This window comes from Motacilla alba, chromosome 11 (genome assembly GCF_015832195.1).
Source record: "Motacilla alba alba isolate MOTALB_02 chromosome 11, Motacilla_alba_V1.0_pri, whole genome shotgun sequence".
NCBI lineage: Eukaryota > Metazoa > Chordata > Aves > Passeriformes > Motacillidae > Motacilla > Motacilla alba.
Window position 1 is genome coordinate 3,125,367 of NC_052026.1, and position 26,566 is coordinate 3,151,932.

Below are 26,566 nucleotides of genomic sequence, written 5' to 3' on the forward strand. Positions count from 1 at the left end.
ACCAAATACTGGGTTACATAACTGTGTTTATGGAAGGACACAGCCTTAAACATTCTGTATAGGTGTGTTTAATTCAGAGATTTGCATTTCTTTTTTCAGTTTGGCTCTCATGTGGACCTAATTAACTTTTGAGTGCAGGTACTTTCTGAGAGACAATAGACCTCCTAATATATTGTGTTTATATTTCTATATACAAACAGTTGTTATAATTTAAAAAATACTCCAAAACATTGCATTTCATTATAGAGAAGCATTCATCTGCTACATTCTGTGCATGGTCCAAGTGTACAAACAGCTCTAATCATATATATGGGTCTTCTTACCTTACAACTCCTAAAAAAAGAATTCCTTCTGCAAGGCAAATAATATATTCTGAAAGTTAAGAAATACTCTCTGGGGGATTACAGCCCAAGTTCAGTACAGTTGTCACAACTTCTGCCACAAACAAATTCTGTTTAAAATAAAAGGGGAGGAAGACTTACTCAGTCTTGCATAATCAGCAGTTTTGAAACCACTGAACATGGAGCACTGGTGAAGACAGTGATGCTTGTCACTGAAGAGAAAGTCAAAAAAGTGTGCTTGTGTGGCAGTGGGCTAATTGTCTTTCCTACAAAGTCAGGCCTATGATCCAAGATGTCTGAGAGGAATATTGCATTTCTGCTTAGGGGATATTCTTAATTGTGTCAAGTCCATCTGCATTAAATTTCCTCTTCCACAGAACTAAAATCCAGGGGCAGATGTGCAGAATATTGACACTTTCATTTCCTTCAGTGGCTGAGGCATCATCTGTTTCTTTCTCGGATGATTTGAGAAACAATTTGCTTTACAGATATGCTACATAGAAAGAATAGTTATAAAAGAGTGAAATTGTAAAGCCACGTATCTCAGAATATTCCAGAAGTTAGTGTCCTAATTTGTCTCACTTCTGCATTCTTTTTTAATCTCATTGGATTTGCCAAAGGTTGAGGCACATTAAATGCAGTCCTGGAGCACATCTCCCAGTTTACTTTCACCTGAAATGAATTTAATTCATGCGCTTCAAAATTCCACTGTGTACACAAAAACACAGTAAGTGGGGACAACCAAGAGATTTTACCTCCAAGAATGATTGGAATTAAATGTTCCTGTAGATACATTCATTGTTTCTCACTCTGCTGTCTTCACACAATGCATATAACAGTAAGAGCTGAGCTAATGAGCAGCTATTCAGTAATTTAGTTTAACCTTTTGTTCTGTGCATGGCCTGGAGCTGTTTATTGCCTACTGTTCAAAACCTTCTCTGAATCCAAAATTATCAATGTCCTCACCAGTTTTTCTCAGAGTGCTCATCATAACAGTACACAGGTGCTGGGCAGGCAAGGAAGCTTGCTTGCACTGCATCTTAATGATGTGCAAGTGTGCAGCAGTCCCCCTTCTGCAGGCAGGAGCCAGCAGGCTGGAGAAATTAATGTAAAAGCTATTGACTCATTTGGGATTCCAAGATGGAAATTCTTCAGACTCAAGATCTTTTTTAAGAGAGTTGAACATTGCTCTTGCTTAAACCCCAGCTGTTTTGACCTCTGTTACAGCTGCTGAGAGCCCAGCCTTTCTGCAAATTACACTCCAGATTGTCAAGCCAAACTCTGGTAAAAGTAAAAAAAAAAAAAAAAGTGAAATAAATTTTAAACCCCCCCCCCCCCCCGTGTTTGAAGCAAGTTGCTTAGCATCCTGCTGGGACCCTGAGTCTGGTGCAAGAAAGGTTGCTGGTTACCAGAGGCAACTTTTAGGTGCATTTGCCATGCTTGCCTTCTTGTGAAGTCTCTTGGGTTTTTTCTTGCTTGTTTTCAGCTTTTGTAACAGATGGAAGAGGAGTTATATAATGAAGAGAAATCTTCAGTGGTTTATCAGGAGCTGTGCTTGCCTTGGTGGTTGGAGTCTTCTGGAAACTGGGGTAGCCCTAGAAGTAAATTAACTTGGAGCTTCCTGTGGATTTGCATCTTGTGGTTGGTGGGAAGCTCTGCTTGGTCTGGTGGAAGCTTTTCCACTGGCACTGCTGAGGCTCTCCTCCATGGCTGTAGTAACACATGAATGGATGTTGCAGTTTTGCTTGCCTGAGGTCTTCTGTCCTTTGGCCAGCTGCCTTCATTGCAAAACACAGCTCTGGGTATCTTCCTCTGGCAAGTGTCACTGCATTTTTTTTTACATTTTAAAGATTTTACTGCAGGACTGGAATAGGCAGCATCATCAGAAAGGCTAGGTACTACTGAAATCCTGTGTGAAGGAGTAGATGTTCATGTAACTGAAGGACTGAGCCGTAACACGTCAGCACCAAGGGCCAAGCAAAGCTCACACACTCTGTCAGTGGATATTGCTCAACTCCAGAGTCCTTGATGCTATAACCATAAAATTACTGCTTTTAGTGTAGCTCTCCCCCCCCCCCCCCCCATAATTGCCCAGGCTTAAAAAAGCAAACTCTGGTGGAAAAATAGTATTGTGAAGCACAGCCTCAGTAGGCATGAGGCTGCTGAGGGCAGTGGTGAAGGGCAGGGTGTGAGGTCTCAGCTCTGATGTCTGGAGCACCTCCAGTGGACACCTCTCATGGCAGCAGCTGAAAGCCTGAACTGCAGGAGTAGAGTAGACTCTTTTAGGAGCAAGTTGGGCATGTCTGTTAATAGTGGAGAGACCTGAAGGGTTAGAAAGGGCAAATGTGCATGGCTCCCAAATCTGTCTCACTCCATTCTTTACCCTAGCTGCATAAGTTAGATCCCATGTCAATGTGTTAGCTTTGTTATCCATCATTCATCCCTGGTTACACCTGGGAGACCACTATTGTTTGCTCTTTGGAATTAATATCTATCTATTGGGGGGAAAAAGTGTGAAATAATTTGTTTTTATGTAAGTCCCTCTCTGAAACCTCAAGAAAACAATTTGTTGAGGAAACATGATCTAAGTTTGAAGTTAACCCTACACTGAGGAGGGCTTGGTACCCTGCTGGTATGCCTCCTAACCTGAATCCCTCCACGCTATGTTGAAAACATGAAACATGCCCATGGAAATGCCAGTGGTGGAGGCCAGGGAGGTGCTGCTGAGGAGCAGTGCCTGTGTTCTCAGCTGTGGCTGTGCCCAGGGCAGGTGGTGCTGCCAGCCCACAGGCAGGGCACTGCTGGATCTCTCTGTGAGGTGTGGCCACCCCTAGCCCAGCCCTGGGCACTCCCCTGTTCATGGACCAGTGTTACTGTCAGCGACACAGGGTCCAGTGGTGTTGGGGAAGGCTCTGTGGAGTGGCTTCTCTTTTATTCTTCAGCAAATAACTGGATATTTAAAACCATGGGCAGCCTCTCAAGTGATTTCTGCTAATTGTTGGTCAGGTTATTATCTTAAGCATTTAAAGAATATTAATAATTTCAGTTCTATAAATTTAATTCCTAGTTGATGAGGACAGTATGGTTGCTATAGGTAGAAAGTTTCTATGTACAGTTTCTGTTTATAGAAACATTGAATTTTCTGAAATATAATAAGTTGCTACTGTGTTGAGAAGAACTAAAAAGGAAGTGTGCCTATCTCTCAGCTTTGCAATTAGAACTATTTTGCATTAATGCACTAGAGCATAAGCAGAGTTTTTAAGATTAATGAGCTAAATATTGGAGCAATCACATACTTTCCATCTTTATCCTTTTGCAATTGCATCCTGGGACCTCCAAGCATTTCTCTCTGTCTTTTCTGTAGACTAATGGAAAATCACAGGAGAAAGGGAAGGAAGGGAGCTGGTTGTGCTTAGCATGCCTGGTACTACTGCAAAATCTATGTTGAAAAATTCTTTTTTTTAATCTTTAAACTTATATACATTAATATTTGGAGCACAAGGAAGAAGGAATTAAAATACCTCACTCTGTAAGGTCCATTGTCCTAAATTCCAGTTTCAAAAAAGATCTCCTTGTCTAGCAAACTGCTCCCAAGGAGCAGTTGAGTAAGGCGAGGTTGGCAGCCACTCAAGTCCCTATCTCTACATTTTTATGATTTGAAAAGCTTGTGTATACAGAGTCCCTATTGAATCAAAATTGCATTCAGACATTAGCTATGCAGCTGGGAATATTTGCTGATTGATGTTTGTTTGTTTCAATAAAATGAAAAATAAAAATTAGTTCCAAATATGCACAGAAGTTGTTGTTCATCACATCAGTTTATGTGCAGCGTGAATTCCTCCTTGGGATACTGACATTACCACAGGGTTTCCCTATAGAATTTCTATCTCTGCGTTTTTCAAGTTGGAGCTCATCTTATATGCATATCCCCAAGTTCTGGATTTTACTATGCAAGACAGTGAGTATTGCCTTGCCTCGGGCTTTCAGGCTTTGCTTTTCCAATAAATGCATTTGAGGAAGGTCTTGAAGAAAATCTCTGCCCCAGGACTAACATCTCTGATAACACAAGATGGAGGTTTCTCCATGTTAGGGCTAGAAGGTTCCTTGTGTATGGCTCTCCCAGAAATCCAGTTTCACTTAAAGACATGGGTTCTTTAAGCTCTTAAATCCTGTCTTCCAGGGCCAAAGATCAGACTTGGAAGATTTCACTGATGCCAGGATTGCCATATAATCTTTGACCAAGAAAGTGCCATCAAATTGTACTTCAGGTACAGTCAAAAACATTTCAGGCAAAGAAGCAGACCTACATGCCAAGCAAATAAAAGATCCCTTTATTAATCATGTAGATACCAGCTGATTCTCAGAGCCTACACGAAATGGGTACCCTTTTGCTGTAGATGCTAAATAAATGCAAATAAGTAGTTCCCCAGTGACTCAGGTGTTTTGAGATGGAGAGGCCAAGGGGAGCAGGCTGCAGCAGGCAGTGAGCACAGGCCAGCAGTGCCTGGCTCAGAGTGCAGAAAGTGCTCTGTAGCTGCTGGTGCCTCCTCTGTCTTTGCTCCAGGTGCCTCACTGGGTCAAGTCCTGCATTTTGCAGCTGAGAATGGGTGTTTGAAGGTGTTTCTCTAATGTTAGGAGCTACCCTTCCACTCTGTCATTTCTTTGTCATGTTCAGACAATTTCCAAATGAACGATTTGAAAAACAGAATGATGCAGGGAGGCCCTTCTGTAGGTCTGAGACTGAAGACTCCTTTTGAAGACCAGGAGGAACAGTCCTTGGGAGTTCTCTAGGATGGAACATCACAGGTCTGCCATGAGCCACCTTCAGCAGCCTGGAAGGCAGGCTCAGTGTGGATGACTGCTGTGTCCTGCCTGCAGTTTGAGTGTCAGCCACTCCTGGGGTCCCTGCTGCAAGAGGACGTGTGTTTGTAGGTGCAGGATGCAGAACCAAGTTAATCCCATGTGTCTTTGGCCTGTGGGCAGCTGTAACTGCATGAGTTGAGCTGCTCTCTGAAACTCTGACCACTTTTTGTGCATTTCTTCTCATTTCTTCATGGTATTTTTATTGTTGTAACTTCCTAACTGCTTTGCAGTGAAGGGGTTGTCTTAGCTAGTTTTCCCATGTACAGCCTTCCAAGGAATGTTGTGAATTAGAAGGACAAAACAAAGAGGCCACTTTATTTTCTAGTGTTTTGCCTCCTCCCTGTTTGCCTGATGCTGAAGGATTGAAGTGGTAAAGCTGATGGGGTAAGAGGGGTAATACAGGGTGAGTGGTCTGTCTTTTAGTACAGCAGGATGTAGAGTTTGGATGGTGTGTCCTCCTTTGGTACCTAAATACTGAGGCGTGGTTCATTCAGTGAGACTGCCAAGAAGTAAGGTTAGTGAAGCACTGCCAGTTTCATAAATACCCTATTTAGACGACAAAAAATGCTGTGATTTGAATTCAAAACAGTGGTATGGTTCTATTTTCTAGTAAAATGCCTCTAACAAAGAAAGAAGAGTGGAGAATCCAGCTCAGGTAGAATAGTACCAAGAGCAAAGATTAAAATAACTCAATTAAAGAACTGTTTAATAAAAACAGTTTAATGAAAACTAATAGCTAGGGTATATATTTGGCATAGCAGATCATATTACCAGCAGGTGTTTCTGTTATTAAGTTGAGCAGAGTTGTACTTGGCAACATATGCAAATTCAAAATTTGCAGCTTCACAGATTACTGCTTCTTTTTGTCCACAACAGTTTAGTCACTTCTTTACAATTCAGATTGATTTTTGGTTTCTAATACTGCTTTAGTGTAATTGTCACTGCATCCAACTAGGATTGAAATCTATTATACCTAAAGAAAATAACTGTAACTGTTACTAATATTTATCCTCCCAGGTAGAAGGTTCTTATTCACATGCAATGGGTGTTTTTTGCATGAAAGTATTTTTTATTATGCGTAGTCCAGAGCTGTGCTCAGTGGAACACCATGTGGTCGTGCTTCTCTGTTGTGTTGTATAAAAACAGTAGCTGACTTTGGTGAATTTTTAAAAAGAAACTGGACTGTAAACTGGAATTTTTGACAATAGCACAACAGGGAAGGGTATGAGAGCACAATCTGTTTTACAGTTTGCATAATTTCAAGATGCCCATATGAATTATTCCCATTCAGATAGTCATATTTTAGTCAAAGCACTGCTGATCATTATTAATCTGCTGTAATATCTGCAGCACAACAATTCTTCTCAGGAATAAAAAATTAATGACAGAAGTTGAAGATTTTATTCCAGTTCCTCTGAAGAACAAATGCTTTTAGGGCATGTTGTAACCAATATTTGATATTTACAAATCTTGCTGAATGGCACCACAGTATTATTTTTCCCTCCTTGCAGTTCAGAATGTGTTACTGTGTTGAAAGACAGATTGGAAAGTAAATCTTGTCAATGTATGTTTTTAAAAGCTATTTGTAGTCTGCTCTCTCTCTCTTCTCTGTTGAATGGAGTGGACTGTACTTTTTTTTTGCTGGCATTAATATTCATCAATTGATAAACAAACAAAATATTCAACAAAAGTTGAATAGTGCCTCTCTGAGATGGACCCAGCAAAGGTAGAACAGCTTCCTGTGGTGTATTAATTCTTGTTTTGTCAGTGTAAATGGTTGAGGCATTGCTGCTCCTTAGGAAATAAAAGCAGAAGGCACTAAAGGATGCATAGACAACACTGTCAATCAAATTGAAATTCTTTATTCTTTCAAGATATTAAACAAAAATGGTATGATTGATTACTGGAGCTGTCATTGTTGGTGACCTGTCCAGCACAGCAGTAAGCCATGGCAAGAGGTGAAAGAAGAGGGAGTGTTTTCTGCTGCTGCAGACCCTCTGTGAAAGCAGCAATCTGTTGAAATGTGAGGGCTCTGACTGCAAACCTGGGAGCTGCTCTTCCTCTGTGATGGACAGCGAGCACTGCAGCACTCAGAGCCTGAAATAATGCTGAGATACTCCCAAGGGTATGAACTCAGGCACTTGAAGCTGTTGGGCCTTTCTGCCCTGAAATCCCTCTCATCTCAAGGTACCTGAGCAGAGTTTGCAGGAGCTGCCATGGCTCAGGGGCAAACCTGCAGCTTTCCAGCTCAGTGGATTTTTTCACTTCTTTTAGGGGTTCTTCAATGGTGTGGCTTGCACAAGCAAATACATTTAGATATCTTTTCAGACTCAGCCTAAACTGCCTGCAGGTTTTTTGCCTTTCTATACTGAATGGGGTTTGGTTTAAGACCTTTTTCTTTATATCCATTTTTCCTAATTGTAACATGCTGTATATTGTAACATTGCACAATTCTGGCTTTAATGGTGACACTGGGGAATGAGCTGCCTGTACCTTGTCTGATTTTAGTACCTGCACTGATTTTCTCACAGCTCAGTGTTCAGGAATTGTGCTTGGTATTTGCTGTAATTTGAGTTGAAGTGCAAAGTTCACAAGTCCTTCAATCTTGACACTGCATCAGCTGTAGCTGTCAGAGTGCAAACCTGCCAGACATAAGTGATGCTGTTTGCCCTGAGTCTTATCTAAACAGGGTCTTTTCTGAGCTTCAGAGATTGATAAGTTTCCACACTGCAATCACCCCCTCCAACGCTTCCTTCATTCTGTCACTCCTTTTCCTTTATTCCTCTTCAACGTACACCTACTTTGGAAGGGACATGCTGTAAAATAGTGTCTGCCAGCACTGCTCAATGCCAGGGCTGCATCCAGACATGGGAAAAATCCCTCCTCTTGCTCCCCACCTGCATCTATTCATATCGCTTTTCTTGATGTTTCTGCTTGGTGGAATGTTATCCTCATGTTGCTTCTGATGCCTCACAGCTCACCTTGTGCAGGGATGGACTTACTGCTGAAAAGCTCCATCATACTGATGCAAAAGGAATGTCACAGTACAGCTGAATAGCACAGTGTGTGTGAATTGTTCAGCCTTTTGAAGAAATTTCAGGGGTGATGAGGATCAATCTCTATTTCCCTCCAGTAACTCCCATGCCTGTAAGGCAGGTGAATCTTTCTGGGGAATAGGGGATGACTTTATTGCCCAGAAATACCATCCTGGTGTGGAGCTGTGGCACTGGGGCTCCAGGCACAAGGCAGGGGCAGCTCTGGTAATCCCAGAACTGTGGGTATTTGCAGGTATGACAGAGCAGCAAATTCTGTCTAGTTCCCTTTTGGGCTGGGAAAGTTAACAGGCTCTTCTCCTCATATGGCAGCCAGATGCAGCCGTGCCACAGCTGAAAAGTACAGTCAGAAATTGCATCCCTGAATTTGGCATCCGTGAGCCATTTAATGCTCACCCCATGAGCCGTGTGGTCATCCACCCAGCTTTGAGCAGCTTCACTGCTGCCCAAACACTGGCAGTGTCAGAGTCCAGCTTTTGGGGGTTTGCCCCGTGGCAGAGCTGCTTTACCTGCTGCTGCAAGACACCAAGTCCAAAACCAGAGCAACTACTGAGTGTTTCATGTAGTGGGCCAAAAAGAAAGCAGGAAAATCACAAATATGACAATTGTTTCTCTAGCACTCAAGTGAAAAGGGAAAAGATAATTGGTTTTTAGTATTTAAATTATGTTTTGGTTTGTTTTTTAAACTGGGTCTGATTGAATTCTAAAGACCTATTGTTTTATGTCTGATATGGTCTCTGCCAGTTGGCAGATTTTAATCTGTTCCAATGGGTTGCTGGCTGGACTGGGATTGTGTGTTCTGTCTGCATTTCAGTGGCACTGCCAGGGGACATTGGGCCTTTTGCCCTCGTCTGTGGACACTTGGAAATTAAATGTAACTTAACCTTAGCACAATTTGGGGAGAAGTTACTAGAACCTTGCCATACTCGTTTTTTTTTAGTAAGATTGTGACATCTGTGTTGGCAAAAAACCCCCACCCAACAACAACAACAAAAAAAAACCTGTTAAATCATTTGTGGTTTAATCACTGTCACATTACAACCACAAAATACCCTAAGTAGTGGCCAAAAAAATCCTGTTAGGCCTTTTCAGAGTACTTTCTGACCAAAGTGGCTAAATACCACGCAGCAATTCTAAATTATTTTTGTAGGCTGTTTCTACTTTATGTTCTCAAATGGCTTCTAATAAAACTTCAGATAATAATCTCTGGGATAAAAATACCAGTGAGTTAACAGCAGCTGAGGAACAGTTTATAGTGTGATGTGTTATAGCAACTCATCTTTTTAATTCTACTGTTTAAAAATTTATGGTATATTCATCAAAAGATAGGAATGCTTTTGATTTCTGGTTTCACTAGAAGCTTTTCTTTCTTTTTGGGAGGTGGCAAAGAGGGCACAAAAATCCCCTCCATTGGTGTGATCAAAGAGGTCACACATTATTGCAGAGATCTATATGATGTTCCAGAGTCCTTGAACCTGGTGTTTTATCTGAAATTTTGTGGGGTTTGGCAAACAGATACCAGAGAGGAAATATTTTCAAGGAAGTAAAATAATATTAATTTTATCTTTTTCCTTTCTTTCACATTAATATCTAAGAGTATCAGATAACATTTAGCCTTATGGGGATACCTTTAAAAAAAGACTTTAGGCAAACTTAATGTGCTAATTTTGCCATTTTTAAGTGCCACCTCACACATCTGCAAGCCTCCACTGTACTGTTTGCATTGTGTCTGAAAACTAATAACCTCCCTAGGTTTTTGTTAATTAATTCATAGTCTATTTCATTGCTGGACATCTCCAGTGGTTGCTGCTGTGCAGCTCATCCACTCTGTGTCTCCAGGAATCTCGAGTGCTCTGGTTGCTGTAAGAGGTGGGTTTGACCTGGCCTCTCTCCTGAGCACGTGCTGCATGGCAGGTAACAAATCCCAGCCTAATGAGCCTGGGGAGCTGAGCTTCCCTGGGGAGCCAGGCCCTGGTTCAGTGACCTGTATTACCCAGTGTCTCATTTGGCAGAGAATGGAGAAGGGAGCAGACACCTCATCAGCAGATTTTCCTGAGTACAGACTCATTTTGGTACAAGCTGTCAAAGTCCAAGGACCCTCCAATCTGACTTTTTAAACCTCATCTGTCACTGGACTATAATTGGTTTATAAATTGGCTTAAAGATAATAACAGAACTAACCTTTCTACACAAAAAGCACGTCTGCAACTATCATAAAAGTTCTTACACAAAAAAGCACGTCTGCAACTATGATAAACTTCACCAAGGCTTAAAAATAATAGTCCTGAATAATACATGAGTCAAACGTGGTGGTGAGTGATTGGTGGTGGGAGGTCAGTGCTGGCCCACGTTGCAGAGCAGTCAGCCACTGAGGTAACTCGCACACCCAGGGGCAGAGGCACTTGTGTGGGAGTTGTTGTTGTGGGGTTTGGTTGGTTTTTAGCTGCTTTTTCTCCCTACAAGAATGCTAATGTGGTGTTTGACTTCTCCTGTCTGCTCGCAGCAGGGCACAGAGGTCTCTGCTGCACCCCCAATAATCCAGAAGTTGAGGAGCCTCCACAAACCAAGGATTCTTTGTACAAAATGTTCACTCAGCACTGTTCAGCCAGTGTGGTTCTTCACACCTGCAAGTCTGCAATTGTGGGGCAGATTGTTCCCTGGCTGCCTGCAGACTCTTCTGTGTTTCTGTTTTCTTTGACATGCTAAAGCTGTCCCCACACAGATGTGTGCACAGACATCTGAGCAGAATGAGACACCTCTGGGCTTTGACAGAGGGACTCACATATTCTCACTGCAGGTCCTTGGGGCATTTCCAGATTGCTGAGTTGCACATCATATGAGAATACCAAAAAGTTCTGCTCGTGGCTTCTTATCAAGTTGTCAGGCTGATGAAGCTATCAACTCTGATATTTAATTTTTTCCTCCTTTCTCTGCTTTTTGCAATTATTGAAGTTCAGTATCTACAAAGGAAAATTAGATTAGCAGAATTTAAGGACTTGAACTCTTTGACTGTACTTACTAGTTATCTAAATGACACCTGAGTGCAGGGAAAGCAGTCAGGCCCAGAGACAGCTGGGCTTGCACAGGCTTGTATTATAAAGATTTCAATTGTCAGATAAAACTGATGCAATTTTAGTTTTAAAATAACTTTAAAGCATCATATATTTCTGTTTATAATAAATACATGTGAATATACTTTTGTATAAAATGGACAAAGACATCTTCCTTGAATTGTGGTTGTTACTTTTTTCCAGTGGATTTTTTCTGTACTTTTAAGTAGTTGCCTTAGTACTGTAAAACAGTTCTTTCTCTTCACAAAATTAATGTTTTTAATGTTACAAAGGCAGTAGGAAATGTTTGAAGATTTGCATTTAGATCCTCTTTCTTTGTCAAATTACCTGTTTAAGAAATGGGTAGAAATCTGTTTGAACATTATTATTAAAGCTTATTCCTGGCATGATGGGAATCCTCCCATATCAAACAAGACAAGGATATAATTTTTTAAAGTGAAGACCAAAAAATCACTCCTCTTATTTCACTGTCTCTAGTCAGCTCAGAATATCTTCCTATTTTGTCTCAGCACTCAAGTAATAGTCTGTATATGAGAGTTTTATCCAGGGCTTGTAGGTTAAGTGTCTTGGAGGGGGGTGGCCACCACCCCACAGTCAGAATAGAATAAAGCATGAAGCCAGACAATAGAATAGAAAGTGCAATCTATCTATAAACCCTTTCTTTTTAATTAAGACTGTTTGAATACCTATTTATTTGTAAACCTAGATTTGTATTATTTAGCAGGGTGCCTCCAGCAGAAGCTTCATTTCCCTGTGCCCAGAGCTGCCTGCAGCTCTAGCAGCATGTGGGAGACAACTGGGGCTGACATATTTCATATCTCTAGCAAAGCTCGTGGCACTGGCTGGATGATAAAAGAGTGGTCCAGAGTCATTTTGCTGGGCTCTGTCTGAAACACCACCCTAGCTCCAAGAGAGAGCCCAAAGCTGCAGATTTTCCATGCAGCCTCATTATTTATTTCACAGTAGAGCTTTTTGTTGTCCTCAGTCTCTAATGAAGCAGACAAGATGAATAAAAACTAAAAGAGATGGGGAATTAGGAAGGCAGAAGGAGAGGAGAAGTATTTGCACTTTCAGTCAATGAGAGAAAAAGAAAAAGGTGAGGGAAGAGGGAGTTCTAATGGATTTGCTCAGTGCCTAGAAATACTCAGGATTTACAACCATGGCAGTCTTTCAGTTAGGGCAATAGTGTCATTAATTTGCTCTGTTAAACTTCTGCAGACAAATGGATATGTGGTTTTGGTGGTTTTATTTCTGATCAGTTTGATATTTGTATCTCCTTTTGAATCTCTTCCTCAGTTTGATGAAGGTGACTGTGTCACTTTGAGTGGAGTCTGGGTTTGGATTGAGACCAACAGTAGCAGCAGAGCTGCAGAGGGAAGCTGAGCTGCAAACAGCAGACACCTCAGCTCCACTTCTCTCAGACAGCTCAGCTTGATCCAGGGCATCCAGGGTATGGCTGTGTTTTGTCTTCCAGCCATGGAGTTCTGACCTTCATTTTTACAAGAGAGGGTGAGGCTTCAAACAGTTGACCAGGGTCAGATGTTGTTACATGTGGCTTTGCAGTTATGGTGGTGGAAATAGGTGACTTGTGGTAATACTCAGCTAAAAAATCATGGGAGAGATCTTGAAAGAACATCTACTGTCCTCAGAAAGAAGGTTGAAGACTTTTAGAGCAGTTGGAATTAGCTGCAAACTGCAAAAGCTGAATCTCGACTTAGACATTCGAAATTGTGTATTCCCACAGCTAGAAAATAAACAGGAAAGCAGCTGTGATTCAGTAATACTTTTAGTGTGATATGTGTAATATTGATATGAGGGATTGCAGTGATTTCAATTTATCATTCAATAGCGTGCAGCCCCATGTTAGAGAGCTGTGAAACACAGGTGACTCTAGAGAAGTGAAAATTGCAATACAATCAATATTCAGAAAGATAAATATTCATAGAATATGTTGAACAGTTGTGAAAGAACAGCTGGTTATAGTTGGTTCACATAGAATGAAAAATCTAAATTCCTTTTTAAAGTAGGGAAACTATAAAAATATCACATTTTGAGCAGGAAGACTGCACACACTTTGTGGGTGAGCATCACACACTTGGGCACTGTTGGCTGCTGTGAGGAAGTAGCAGCCCAGGGTTTGTCTGTGGCTGTGCTCTGCCCTGTGGCCTTGCTTGGCAGGCAGAAGGCTGCAGGTTGGGTTCCTGAGAGATCTGATGGGCAGGGGCTGCCTGCTCACTGCTTACACACCCAGCTGCTTCCAGAGCTCGTGGCAGCATAAAGGTGCATCAGTTTGTGAGAGGATGCACAGAACAGAGCAGCCACTTGCTGCTCAGTTTGAGTCTGATCTTTATACCAGAGCCACAAAAGACAGCTGAGTGCTTTCTCCAAGCACTCCCATAGGATGATTTTATTTCTGTCTTTGAAGCCTCAGTACTTTCAGCAAAAAGTGTTAATGTAATTAAGAGATGACATTTATCTTCACAAGACCCTAGAGCTGCATGTTTAACTGGATTAAAGCAAACGGAACTTGGTGGGAGTTTGGCCTTAAAAAATTGCTCAGTTCTTATTTGCTTAATCATGCCAAAATTGAACAAGGAAAATATTCTTCAACTGTACCTTAGCCCTAGTTGTCTTGACTCTGCAACTGCTGCTCTGTTGATGATGACTCAATGCCATGGTGAACTAATTAGGACAGTACTTTGTTACTAACAAAAGAGCTGCTTTCTTCCTCCCTCCTCTCCCCAGCAGTTTGTCAAACAAAATTGTATCCTATACCAAAATAATAGCAACCTAATGTATCCTGGCACTCTGTCTCTAGTCAAACAACAGTATTTTGTAATGCTGTTTCAGTACATGTATTAGAGGAGTTGTGTTTTACACAGCCCATTAACACAAGGGAATCATTAATTTCTGGAGAGTGTCTTTGCCAGAAAGATGTGGGCTTTAAATCTTCAATGTACGTAGAAAAGCAGTGTCCATGTCAGATGTTCTAAAGGGGTATGATCATTCTTGAAAATAAAAGGATGGTAATGTTCTATGCTCTGCATTTTAAAAAAACTCCAGTCTACAGCTGACATTCTTACAGGAGACTCAGGGATGCATTTTCATCTGTGTGGACATGCTTAGATACAGTGTATTAACATCTTTTCAAATGGCTCTGGATCAGAAGGTGCTGCCGTTTCTCTTGTTTGTAGGTTTCTGTACTTCACAGACATGTTAAAATAGTTTTGTCTTGTTTAAAGTGTTTTTGTGAAAATGTAGTCGCTCTTTCCACCTTTGTTTTTTATATAAACAAAGGGCACATGTGTTACATCTGTCTTTTTGAAAGCTTGTAGCAATAGTTAACCGAGCTGCCTGTTTCTGCTCTCCAAGGGGTGGCCTGGCCTGATATGCACCGTCTGGCTGACAGAGTCCATCTGGAGGAGCTGACCAGAATTGGCATCCTGAAAGGCAGTGTGGATGACATGGTGAAGGTTCATCTGGGTGCAATATTTATGCCACACGGACTTGGACATCTCCTTGGAATCGATGTGCATGATGTTGGAGGCTACCCAGAGGTTAGTGTTAGTCCGCTCTCAGCTCCCCTGCACATTAACCCCCTCAGTTCATCAGCATTGCTCATACTTTATGTGTGCTTACCCAACTGCATCTTCTCAGAGGTAGAGCAGATTTGCATGGAAGTATCTCCTTTTTCTTTTTAGATGTGGTATTTCATGCTGTTTACTCTAAGGAAATCTATTTGTTCATTGAAACATAAGTTGTTTATCGGAAGAAGCCAACTGATGGTGCTCTTTGGGCATTCTTAACCCGTTCCATTTCTACATACACTGTGTTGTCCTCCAAGAGCCCCTGCTCTGACAGGCACCACCCAAGTACCCTGTGCTGTGGCAGAGCATCTCAGTCTACCCGAGTCCTGTGCTGCCAAGATTCACCTGCTCCATTCCAGATGTGAGGCAGCTGCAGGAGCCCCTGCTGTACCTGGGCAGTAAATCCCAGTGGCTGTGTCATATAGAAACAAGCTGGCTCACAGCCCTGTTTTGAGCTTTGATGTCCAGCATCAGCATGGACACCAGTGAGGACGTAGCAAGAAAAAAGTCCATCAAATCTTCCAGTCTTTGTAAATGTGAAAGCATAACCTCTTGTATTCTGAGTTTCTGCAGAAAGCACAGAAGGATTGTCTTTTTCCTTGAATTAATTTGGTGATTCATGACTGTGGTCTGAAAGCAGAATAGGTAAAATTCAGTAACCAGTTAACGGCAGTAGGCCTGCAATGATAACTAAAAGAATAAAATCTCTAAGGCAAATTGTAGTTAATGTTGGAATAGAGGAAGTTTGCTGCAGCTTTGGAACTATTTCAGACAGATTGTGTTTGTGTTAGGTTGTGGTTATTTGAGGCTAACTATTTAAGGATTTTCAGTAATACAGTACAAAAAATTATAATTTTTCTCCTCTCAGATGTAAACTGTTCTTTTGCAAGAATCTGCAAAAGAAACAAGAACTTCATAGGTAAAGTTTAAGCATATTTTGGTGCTTGTTCATGTTGGGTGACCAGGCTACCTAACAGCAGCTGTTGCTGGTTCAGTTTTACAGGCAGGAGAGAAACAGTATATAATATTTGAGGATACTTATTACATTAATTGAGATACAATATTGTGATAATGATGTATTAGCATCAGCTAATACACTTACATGTAATAAAAATGAAACAAAAATCAAAAGCAGTGCTATTCTGATTCTAAGGTTTCTGCACTAGCTGATACAGAAAGGATGGGTGCTTGTCCCTTTGTTCCTCCCAAGTGCATTCTGTCTGTGCTCAAATAGAGACATCCAGCAAAGCACAGGGACTGTGGTTACTTGGAGAGTTCATAAACTTTAAAATTCAGGACCCTGCTGTTGCATGCCTTTGCTTAGATTGTTTTCACTTGCGTTGTGAATAACCTCTCTGGTGGACTTAAAAAACAGGAGCATGTGTTCAAGACTTGGTAGGGTGAAGAGATAACTAAATTTTAGGAACAAGTGAGTAGAATTCTGAGACTGCAAAGTGCCCTTCTTGGTTTTGCCTAAAAACTGTATTCTTTGAGGTTAGAGCAAGTACCTCACTGTCAAGGGAGATTTCTAAAGCTGATTTTGTGTGAGTCTGAAGCAATGGACCCTGTACACCTTCCATCTCTCAGCAGATTTCAGTAGTGTGGCATACAAGCTACGGAATCATTTTTTGACAGTAGTTTTTGTTTTCATATGACTGAATTTATAATTGTTATTTTATGGTATATTATATAATTTAAGGGTCATTTTTTGAAAGCAAACCGATCTATCGACAATTTTGAAAGAGCAGCCTGTTACAGATAAAAATGGATATAGGGACTGTATTGTCAAATGCTCTCCAGTTTTGTATTTACTGTGTGTAAAAATGCCAGAGCCCTACACAGAATTTTATATCTGCAAATACTGAAATTGTTTGTTTGTGTTGGCATGCGACTGCATTCTTACATGAAGAATGCTTGCATGGCAAATTTACTTTAAAAATCTAATCCTAAATAGCAAATTCCTTGAATATGAAGCACGTATGAAAGCTCATGAACAAATAGCTAATGCTCTGTATTTGCATATAAAAGTGCACATAGATGGGTGTATGGCATCCCTTTGTTTGAAAAATTATGAGCTCTGGGTTCTGCAGAAGAGCAATCCCTTTAAACTCTCTGTGTGACATTAATGTCACCTCTGGTAGACCCTGCACTTCTCTCTGACCCAAGGCAGGAGGCCCTTTGACCGAGATGAGGTACCTGGGTGTGGGAGGCACACTCCAGGAGCCTCTCAGGGAGCTGAGAGGGAGCTCCACCAGCCTTCTCTGGGCTGTCCTCTTGGGAGGCCGGGTCCCTGCCCAGGGCAGGGGAGCTGTGGAAGGATGCAGGGGATGTGGGTCTGCCCAAGTCCATCTGAACACGAGCAGCCTTTCCTGCAAGTGTGGGATGTGTCTGTATTAAATGGGAGAAGGCTTATTTAAGAGAAGGCCTCATTGTTCCATGAAAAAGTACATTTTGAAGACATCTAGTACACTCTGGAGTGATTTGTGGTGCATTTTAAACATTTACCAGCTAGCGAGATCTTCACAAAGGTTTTTATAAAGCCATTTTGGTGTTTATTGTACACTGAGCCCATGCCTGTAGTATCATGTCCTTTTTTCTAGCTGGTTAAAAAGCAACTTCTTTGCTTTTGGCCGAGGGAATTTCTGGGAGTATTACAAACGATTTTTTAAAAATAAAAACTTTCCAAGTGGATATTATTCCATTATTTTCCTCAAGTGTAAACAGTTACATTTGAAATAATACAATAAACGTTAATTTCCTAATTTTTATCCGTCAGAAAGTTTTGTGTGTTCCAAAAAAACTATTTCCAGACATTGTTAGCTTAGATTAGTTATTCATTGGTAGCCAAAGATTTCTTTTTTCAAAATTGGCAATAATAAGATTTCATCTTTTCCAGTAAGCTGCTTTTGCATGCAGCATAGAACAAGCACTTTCTTCTTCTTTGACAAAAATTGTAAATGCTTGCAGATTTTCTGCAAAGTATACTCAGGGATGTTAGAAAATATAACATTTCCCCTTCCTATTTTTTGCTGTGATAAAGAACAACTGGTTTTGGCCAGCCATGAACGTGTGTTGGCAACCTTATTTTAGGACAGCACTTTCACAGGAGCGTGAGCACAGTGTTTCCCTCTGAAGGATGCAAGTGAAGGTGCTGGTTTTCAGGAGGCCTGAGCAGCAGGAGCTCCCCGGGCACCGTGGTGTTCCTCAGGGAAACCGAGTGCTGCACGTTTGGCCAGCAATGAACGTGTCTTGGCAACCTTATTTTGGGACAGCATGTTCACAGGAGCATGAGCACAGTGTTTCCCACTGAAGGATGCAAGTGAAGGTGCTGGTTTTCAGGAGGGCTGAGCACCAGGAGCTCCCTGGGGATCTCAGTGTTCTTGGGGAAACTGAGCGCCGTGCGTTTTGCCAGCAATGAACGTGTCTTGGCAACCTTATTTTAGGACAGCACTTTCACAGGAGTGTGAGCACAGTGTTTCCCAGTGAAGCACACAGGTGAAGGTGCTGGTTTTCAGGAGGGCTGAGCACCAGGAGCTCCCTGGGGATCGCGGTGTTCTTGGGGAAATCGAGTGCCATGCGTTTTGCCAGCAATGAACGTGTCTTGGCAACCTTATTTTAGGACAGCACTTTCACAGGAGTGTGAGCACAGTGTTTCCCAGTGAAGGATGCTGGTTTTCAGGAGGGCTGAGCAGCAGGAGCTCCCTGGGCACCACGTCTCCTGCCGGGCACCGTGGCGTTCCTCTGGGAAACTGAGCACCGTGCATTTTGCCAGCAACCAACGAGTCTTGGCAACCTTATTTTAGGACAGCACTTTCACAGGAGTGTGAGCACAGTGTTTCCCAGCGAAGCACACAAGTGAAGGTGCTGGTTTCCAGGAGGGCTGAGCAGCAGGAGCTCCCCGGGGGCCGCGGCGTTCCTCAGGAAGCCGAGCGCCGCGCGCTGCTTTGAAAATCTGCCTGTTCCTTCTGAGGGTCTGACTGCAGCTCAAGCACTGCTGAAAATTCAGCCCCAGTGGTACTAATCACTTCAGAAAATCTGGCCCTCAGTCAGACTGAGCTTGCTTCAAAGGGTGAAAACCCCACTGGGCTTAGCTTGTGCTGTAAAATTTAATCATGGAGATGGTTTTCTCACATTCTTTCAGTTGTTTCTGGGTAAATTCGATATGGGATATAAATGAGGGTTTGTGCCTGTTGCAATGAAGAAAATGTGGTAGGTGGCCCCAAATTTTCAGGCCCTGAGGTAGATGAGGCTGAAGTTTTCATTTAAATCTAGGTTCCGTGTCTCTAGATGCCTGAGTTGATTCAATTTCGTGCTACATTAATTGACTATAAGGCTCTAAAGAGCACTAAGTACATTTGATGACTTTCTATAATAATAAGCCAGTTAATTTAAGTTAGGTTAATAACTACTGTGATTTTCACATCTTATGAATTAAGAGTTTAATTTCATTTTGTTTTTTAAAATTATAAGATTTACCTTAGTTTTAATTTTTAATTCAATTATCATGAAAAGCTGATCCTTTTGTTGCTATTCTGCATCACAAATTAAGTTTGGAGGTCTGTTTTGGAGTTACCCAGATCCTTCCATCACCGTGCATGCTTGGAGAACATCTCTGCTGTGCACAAGCTGTGTCTGGCTGTGTCTGGCTGTAACAGAAAGCTTGCTCCCAGACCCCAGATGACTGACTTGGAATTTAACTCACCAAAAGTACTGGAAAATACAGGAATAATCTTGTTCTGGCAAAAACTGTTTTCCTTATGTATCTGACTTTATGTTGAAGCAGAAGATTTCATTTTTTGTGGTTAGCATTGCAAATGATGCATTAATGTTTTTTTCCTTTAAGAACCAGAGGATGAAGTGAATTTACCAAGAAGCCTAAAGCTGTTGTGTAGGGCCCTGGTGCTGCAAATTGCTTCACTTGCCATAACCTTGCAAAGCCTTGCTCCAGCTTTGGTTACCCAGGACCTGCAAACATGAAACAACCTGTATGGAAGGCACTTAAGGTACCTTCACTTTACAAAGAGTAAAAGGGCATTTCATTAGGTTTAACTTCTAGTTTTGTTCTTGCAAGTGATTGTATGCCTTGAGAAAAGATTAGGAGAAAAACTCACTGCTTCTGCTTCATGGGACCCCCTTGAATCCCTTGTTTGTTTGTTTGCTTTGTTTCTTTGAATTCCTGCATAGCAAGAACATACAGCCACTGAGCAGGCAGCGTGCAGGAAGGAAGCAGATGAGTGAAAACTGCCTTTCCATGCAGAGCAGCACTGAAATCCATGGTGCTTACTGCTACCTGCTGGGTCAAACACCAACCAGGAGAGTTTCCTGCAGCCTAGGACTCTTCTGTGGTTTAAACCCCTCCCAGAGTCAGCCTAGGACTCTTCTGTGGGGTTTAAACCCATCCCAGAGTTAGCCTAGGATTCTTCTGTGGGGTTTAAACCCATCCCAGAGTTAGCCTAGAATTCTTCTGTGGGGTTTAAATCCATCCCAGAGTCAACCTAGTACTCTTCTGTGGGGTTTAAACCCATCCCAGAGTCAACATAGGACTCTTCTGTGGGGTTTAAACCCATCCCAGAGTTAGCCTAGGACTCTTCTGTGGGGTTTAAACCCATTCCAGAGTTAGCCTAGGACTCCTTCTGTGGGGTTTAAACCCCTCCCAGAGTTAGGCTAATAGATCTCACTCTGCTGTGTCATCTTGTGCTCAGAAAAGTAGTGATCAGTTCCCAGCAGCTTTTCCCTGTGAGGACAGATGCTGGAGTCTGGGTGTTCATGGAATTTAGGGCTTGAGCAGAGGCAGAGGAGGGGGGAAGGCTCAGGTGCCATGATGCAGACAAGCTCTGTCATACCACACAGTTCCCCTTCTCCACTGAGAAAGAAGGTGTTGAGGACTTGAGGTTTTTAGTTGCTTGGTTTGGGTTTCATTAGTTCTGTTTCATTTTTTTTTTGATGGAGATACTTGCTTATGTTTCTCTGACTTACTGAAGTTTGTTGCAAAAGACTTTGTGTGCTCACAGAGTTTTTATCTGAATATTTATTGTCCAAATATTTCTGAAATTTTAGGAGCAACTAATGGAGCTTGTGTGTTTTTGAACAATTTATTCTAGGTGCAGTAGGAGAGAAAAAACAAAACAGTAGAGTTCTGCTTTCAATTACATGAAAAAATAAGGTATCATTGGTATCCTGTGGGGTTTTTACTGTACAGTTTTCACTCATGGTATCTAAAGATCACAAAAGACAAAGCCTTTTCATTATTGCCTACATCTACTCTCTGTGTGTCACAAGAAATTTGTTCATTAGATTTTAAATGGTGCTTGTCAGTGGTTTCATTCTGAAACAGTGTTCTTGGTAGCTTTTGCAATTCTTTCTCTTATTTCTTATAAAACTCTTATAAATTATTCTAAATACTCTCATCTTCCAGGTTACTGCTGTGATTGTCAACTTGGTGATTTTTACTATTTGCTATCTCTTTTTTTCTGAAACTTAGGTTCTAAGAAAAGAGAAAAAATACAGTCTATATGTTTTGTTATTTCCATTATGATAGCACTGGAGCTTGGTAACATCAGAAAGCAAAAATTATATGGGGAGTTCTGCTCAGAGCCATGCTGTAGTGCTGGATTGAAATCCAGCTCCAGCTGAATCATGAGGCAGCAGTGCCCCAAATAAGTGGCAGATGATTTTTCCTCATTTCCTGCAATAACAGAAAAGTTATTAGGTAACTTAAACCTAATACCACAGTTAATTCTTAGAAAAAGAAGAAAACACTTCAAGTAGAATAGACAGTTAAACATCACGTGTCCTCGATTCCCCCAATATTAACTTTGAGCTGTGTCCCAAAAGCTCCAGCTCGTAATTAGATTCTCGTGCAGGAGTGGGAGCTTTGATTTGCAAATGCCAGGAGTGATCTGTGGCGCTTGGGGCACATCCTCCTGTAACCTGCTGCTGATTTCAAAGGCAGGACTGACAGCAGCTCCTGCAGGTGACTATAGGCAGCTCAGGCTGCTGGGGAAAAGCAGCATAGATTGAATAAACTAATCTTCATTAGGAACACTCAGCAAATGAAACAAGGGCTTAGAGAAGGGACCAGGAGACACGTGAAATGGAATTTGAGACTTTTATTTCCTGGCTGCACAGAGCTCTGTTCTTTTTACATTAAATGAGCTAATTAGAAGTTAGGTATATGCAGTGGGAGAATAGGGAAGAGTAAAGGAGCTGAGATTTGACTTTGGTGCCCATTTCATATTATCTAAATGTAATGTTAGTATTCTGATTAATTTAAATACTTGATTGCACTTAGCTTGGTAAAGTGGTTAGGACTTCACTGTACTGGATGTGTTCCAACTGGGACAGTCTGTCAGGCTCCAAAAAGTTCTATGATTTAGCTGGAAAAGAGAATGTGAAACTAGATTGTGCCACTAATGAGTCTTTTACTGTGGTTCAGTATTTGCATTTATGAGTACCTCAGGTGTTCTGTGCCATGGCTGGGGTTTGCTGCCATCACTGGCTTGAGGAAACTTTGGGGTGATGCCAGCTTGCAGCCCCTGGTTTTGGCTGGCAGGCTGCCCTTGCATGTCTCTGCACTTGTGCATCTCCAGCTGCTGCCCGGGCCCCGTGGGTGAGCACCAGCCAGCACAGGGACATCACCTGTGGTTCTCTTCTGTTCTGGTCCAAAAACAAACCCAGGATCAGGCCTGAGTGGGCCTGGAGCTGTCTCTGCTTCTGATTGCTTTGCCTGTGGAACAAGATCCAGCATGATACACAATGGAGTTCTTCCATGGAAAAAGCAACATATTAACTATTGAGTTGCTTAGGAGCAAACAGTAGTTCATCTTTATACTGAGATATTCTGGGGATATTGCAAATTCTAGTCTTCCACAGCCCTTTTTCTGGGAAATAGGCAGATTTGCATACTTCCTAATTCCCTGCTTATTCCAAAAATAGTAATATTTTGTATTACTGTACACTTAATTTGAACTTTTATTTTGCTTACATAGTAATAAAATCAGTTTACATAATAATTCTCTCATTCCCTTGACAGTCCTTATTGCTTAGCTGTGCTGGTTTTTGTTACCTTAGATGAACCATTAATTCGAATCCAATGTTCTTGGCAGGAGTACACTCACAAATGACAGTGTCATACATCTGTGCTTACTGAGGGAGGAGTGTCTCAATCTTAAAATGTGATCAGAGCCTCCAAATAAAGTTAGTCCTAGAAAACAATTTCAGATACAGTCTGTTGTTGCAATATACAGGAGAATAAATTCAAAATTTAGTTTCCATAGAATATAACTGCAAGTCTCTTTTTAGATGCCTAGGCATTAATATTTTCTGGACTATTCTGGACACTTTTTGGGTGCAAATTATCAGCTTATACTTTCTCTCTGTGCAGCACTGTGACAAGGGTCCTGTTTAGTGCCCAGGCCTGCAGGATGTAATGGTGATAGGAACAGGTACCCACACAGCTGCTGTACCAGCACTCACATTTTCACTCTTCATTTCATCTGACTGCAAAACAACATCATGGTCATTGGTGAAAACAAAGCCTGAGCTGTTCAGCTGCCAAATGTAGGGAAGGTTCCCCCTCACAAAGAAGGAAATCCATTAATGGCAGTAGAGTCCTACTGATGGATGACAGTGGGAGGTTACCCTGTGGGGCTTTGGTCCCAAGAGAGCTTGACTTGATGAAAAATGGCAAGTCTTGTTTCAGACCTGTCATCTTCTCTTTGGGGATTGTGGTGTTTCAGTCATTAAAAAAAGTCCTCAGTTTGTCCTTTGTACTTTTCATAAACAACCACAGCAGAGTGAGAGCTGTCAGCCCCTGGACCTGCTGGGTGTGGTGGCTACCAAGGTGGTCATGAGTGTCCAGAGATCAGATGTCACTTGGGAGGCTGAAGCCATAGTCTGATACGTGTTTTAATCCAGCACTGTTCTCAAAAGAAGGGATTTTGTCATCCACTCAGCTTGGTCACTGGCCCCTCTCTGCTTATGTCCTGTGCCAGCTCATTTTGTCCTTCAGCCTCACAGCAAATTGGGCTGGAGCTGCCCTCTGTTCAGAGTGTGAGTGGCCACATATAAGCCACAGCCAGAACCTGTCTCTCTGCAGCCATTTCACACATCTCCTGTGAGCACCCTGCTAGTCCCTGTTGAAAGGGACAAGCCCACCCACTGCTGTCCTGCTTGCTTTTCAGCTCTGAAAAGCTGAGCAGTGTCACCCTTTCTTTGAAGGCCCCCTGGAGAAGCTTTCATGGTAGGGATAGAGCTGCATCAGAACCTGCAGAATCCAAACACCTGGAGATGAAACCTAGAGCCACACAACCCAGGACTGAGACAGGATGGAGGGAATAGCAAAAAGATTTTGTGAATTCCTTCTAGAGAAGTAAAAATATTTTTTGGGTGTGAGCAGCAATATTCAGGTGCCTTGTGAAGTCTCCCTGCATTGCTGAGAGATGTATCCAAATGTGTATCTTGGGTCTTGTTGCTGTTAGCTCCTTGGAGGAAGAACTAAAAGCAGGATCAGACTGCTAGCAGTCCAGAGAAAATGCCTACCATTGCTGTAGCAGCTGTACAGAGGTAAATAAAGGGGGCTACTGAGGCTTTACTGTCACACATGATGTTAAATACCATTTATTTTAAGTAAAGGCAAAAAAATATGGATGCTGTGCCAGGGCTGCCTTCAGAGGATGTTTGCGATTGTTTTCCTCGCTCTGCATTTGTCTTTCTAGCATCTGTCTTGGATTGACTGCCTTGGAAAAGGCATTTACAAGTAGAATTGAGAAGTGTACTTAAAAGCCAAATCTGGGTTGTTTGTTGTAAAGTAGCCGATAGATAGTTGGCGAGGCACCAAAAGGTCCAGACACTAATCTAATTGTTTACAGCTCATGGAGAGATTAATCCACAAGATTGGATGCCCTCATTTCCTTTACACATTACAATGAATGTGTGAAATGCCAAACCCCAAAGGGCAGTATGAGAGAAAAAATGGCTCCATTTCAGTGCAGTTATTGTTTCAAGTTTAGAAATATATTGATTTTCTTTGAGTTTTGATAAGAGTACAAATTCAAAATGCCTTGCTTAATATTACAGTATTCTTGTTTCCTAGGCTCAGTAAAGCAAAACCATGTTTTCTTATTTTGGTGTAATATATAGTGCTCTGCAAAGTCCACATCAAACATATGCCATAAAACATGTTGAACACACAGTCAAAATGGGCAAACCTATGTCCAAATGTCCAGGCTGGTCAGCTCTAGAAGTCTTGGCTACTGTAAGATGCTGTACATCAGAACAGAATAAGCTCTGCAAAGGGAACCAAAACAACCCCAGCCTTGCTTGGGTAACCAGTGGGAATAAAGCAAGCACTATGGAGGAGCTGCTTTAAGCAGTTTTTCTGTAAAACAGGCTTTCTCTGAACTGAAAGTGGAGCTCAAGAGCAAACAATACTGCAGGGCCATGTCCACTGTGAAGAGGGAATGATTCAGTAAGATGAGAACATGGGTAATGTGCAGGTGTGCTCCGGCCTCCCTCCATCCCCCTGGCAGAAACACGGGAGCAGGGCTGTGCCAGGACGTGTGCCCACACCGAGGGTGGTGCTGGGCTGGGTTTGTCTGGGAGAAAGGGGAAGGTTCATCCTCGTGGTACCAGTCATGCTGGGAGTGATGCTGACACCAGCTGCCCCTTCTGCCAGCAAGGGAAAGCACCGTGGCTCTGGGCAGAAGCAAGACTCAGGAGAGCTGTGTGGAGACCAGATAAATAATGCTGTGGTCTCACAGATGTGTTAACCTCTGACTCGCTGGCTAAAGCAGAGAAGGTTTCATAAGCAGAGTGTGTGTGCACAATTGCAAGCTGCTGGGCCTGTGAGCTCTTCACGGGTCATTACGATAGTTTGTTGGGGAAATTTTGCTACTGTGGCAAAGAATTTTCAAAAAGATAATGGGATTGAGATGTATTTTTTCCTGATATTGCAGTACCTGGCACATTCGGGGGGAAGAAAATTAACAGTCGGAACTAGTTTTTGCAGTGTTTCTAATTCCTTGACTAAGCACGTCCTCATATATCATTTTATTTTACCAGCTTTTGGAAAGAAGAGAATATTTTGCTAGTTCAGACTTGTTTTGACTTAACTTTTAATAATACCAATCAGCACCATGTTGCCTGAAAGTCTGAATCTGACAAAAGTTTAGTTTAAATGGGCTGCTTTTATGAGGTCATGTGTAGACTCATTGCTCCTGAATCAAGATCATAAATGTGTAATTTTAATAACATTTGGTGAGAATAAGTATTTGCATATCCTTGGAGAAATTGTTCTCTGCTGCATAGTTCAGCTGTTTCAGCCATGACGTGGCAGGGGCATTTCAAGATTTGCATGTCACTTGCAATACCGTGCTTTGCAAGGGAGGCTAGGGCAAGGAATAGTGCAAGTAATTATTTTTGTTTTGTAGTGCAGTATTTCTCCCAAGGTAGAGTGTAACTGTCGCTATAGGACACGGAATAAAACTACATGCACGCTGGAACCTCCAAGGGAAAAGGAAGGGAAGTTTATTTTCTGACTCCAACATTTATAGACTTTCAAAAGTGACCGTGGATTGGAGGATGACAGTGCCACCTCTCCAATGACACTGGACAAACCAACGGTCCATCAAATTTCTCCTCCTCCAGAAAAG

General features: G+C 42.0%; 1 protein-coding gene across 2 annotated transcripts in view; it reads left to right on the forward strand.

The window, feature by feature from the left end:
• The window catches only part of PEPD (peptidase D), a 151,168-nt gene that overhangs the window by 114,851 nt on the left and 9,751 nt on the right, over nt 1-26,566 (forward strand). For both annotated transcript variants that reach the window (XM_038147846.1, XM_038147845.1), the window contains one exon: nt 14,701-14,885. In XM_038147846.1, coding sequence (XP_038003774.1) covers nt 14,701-14,885 — 185 coding nt within the window. The remainder of the gene's footprint in view (nt 1-14,700; nt 14,886-26,566) is intronic.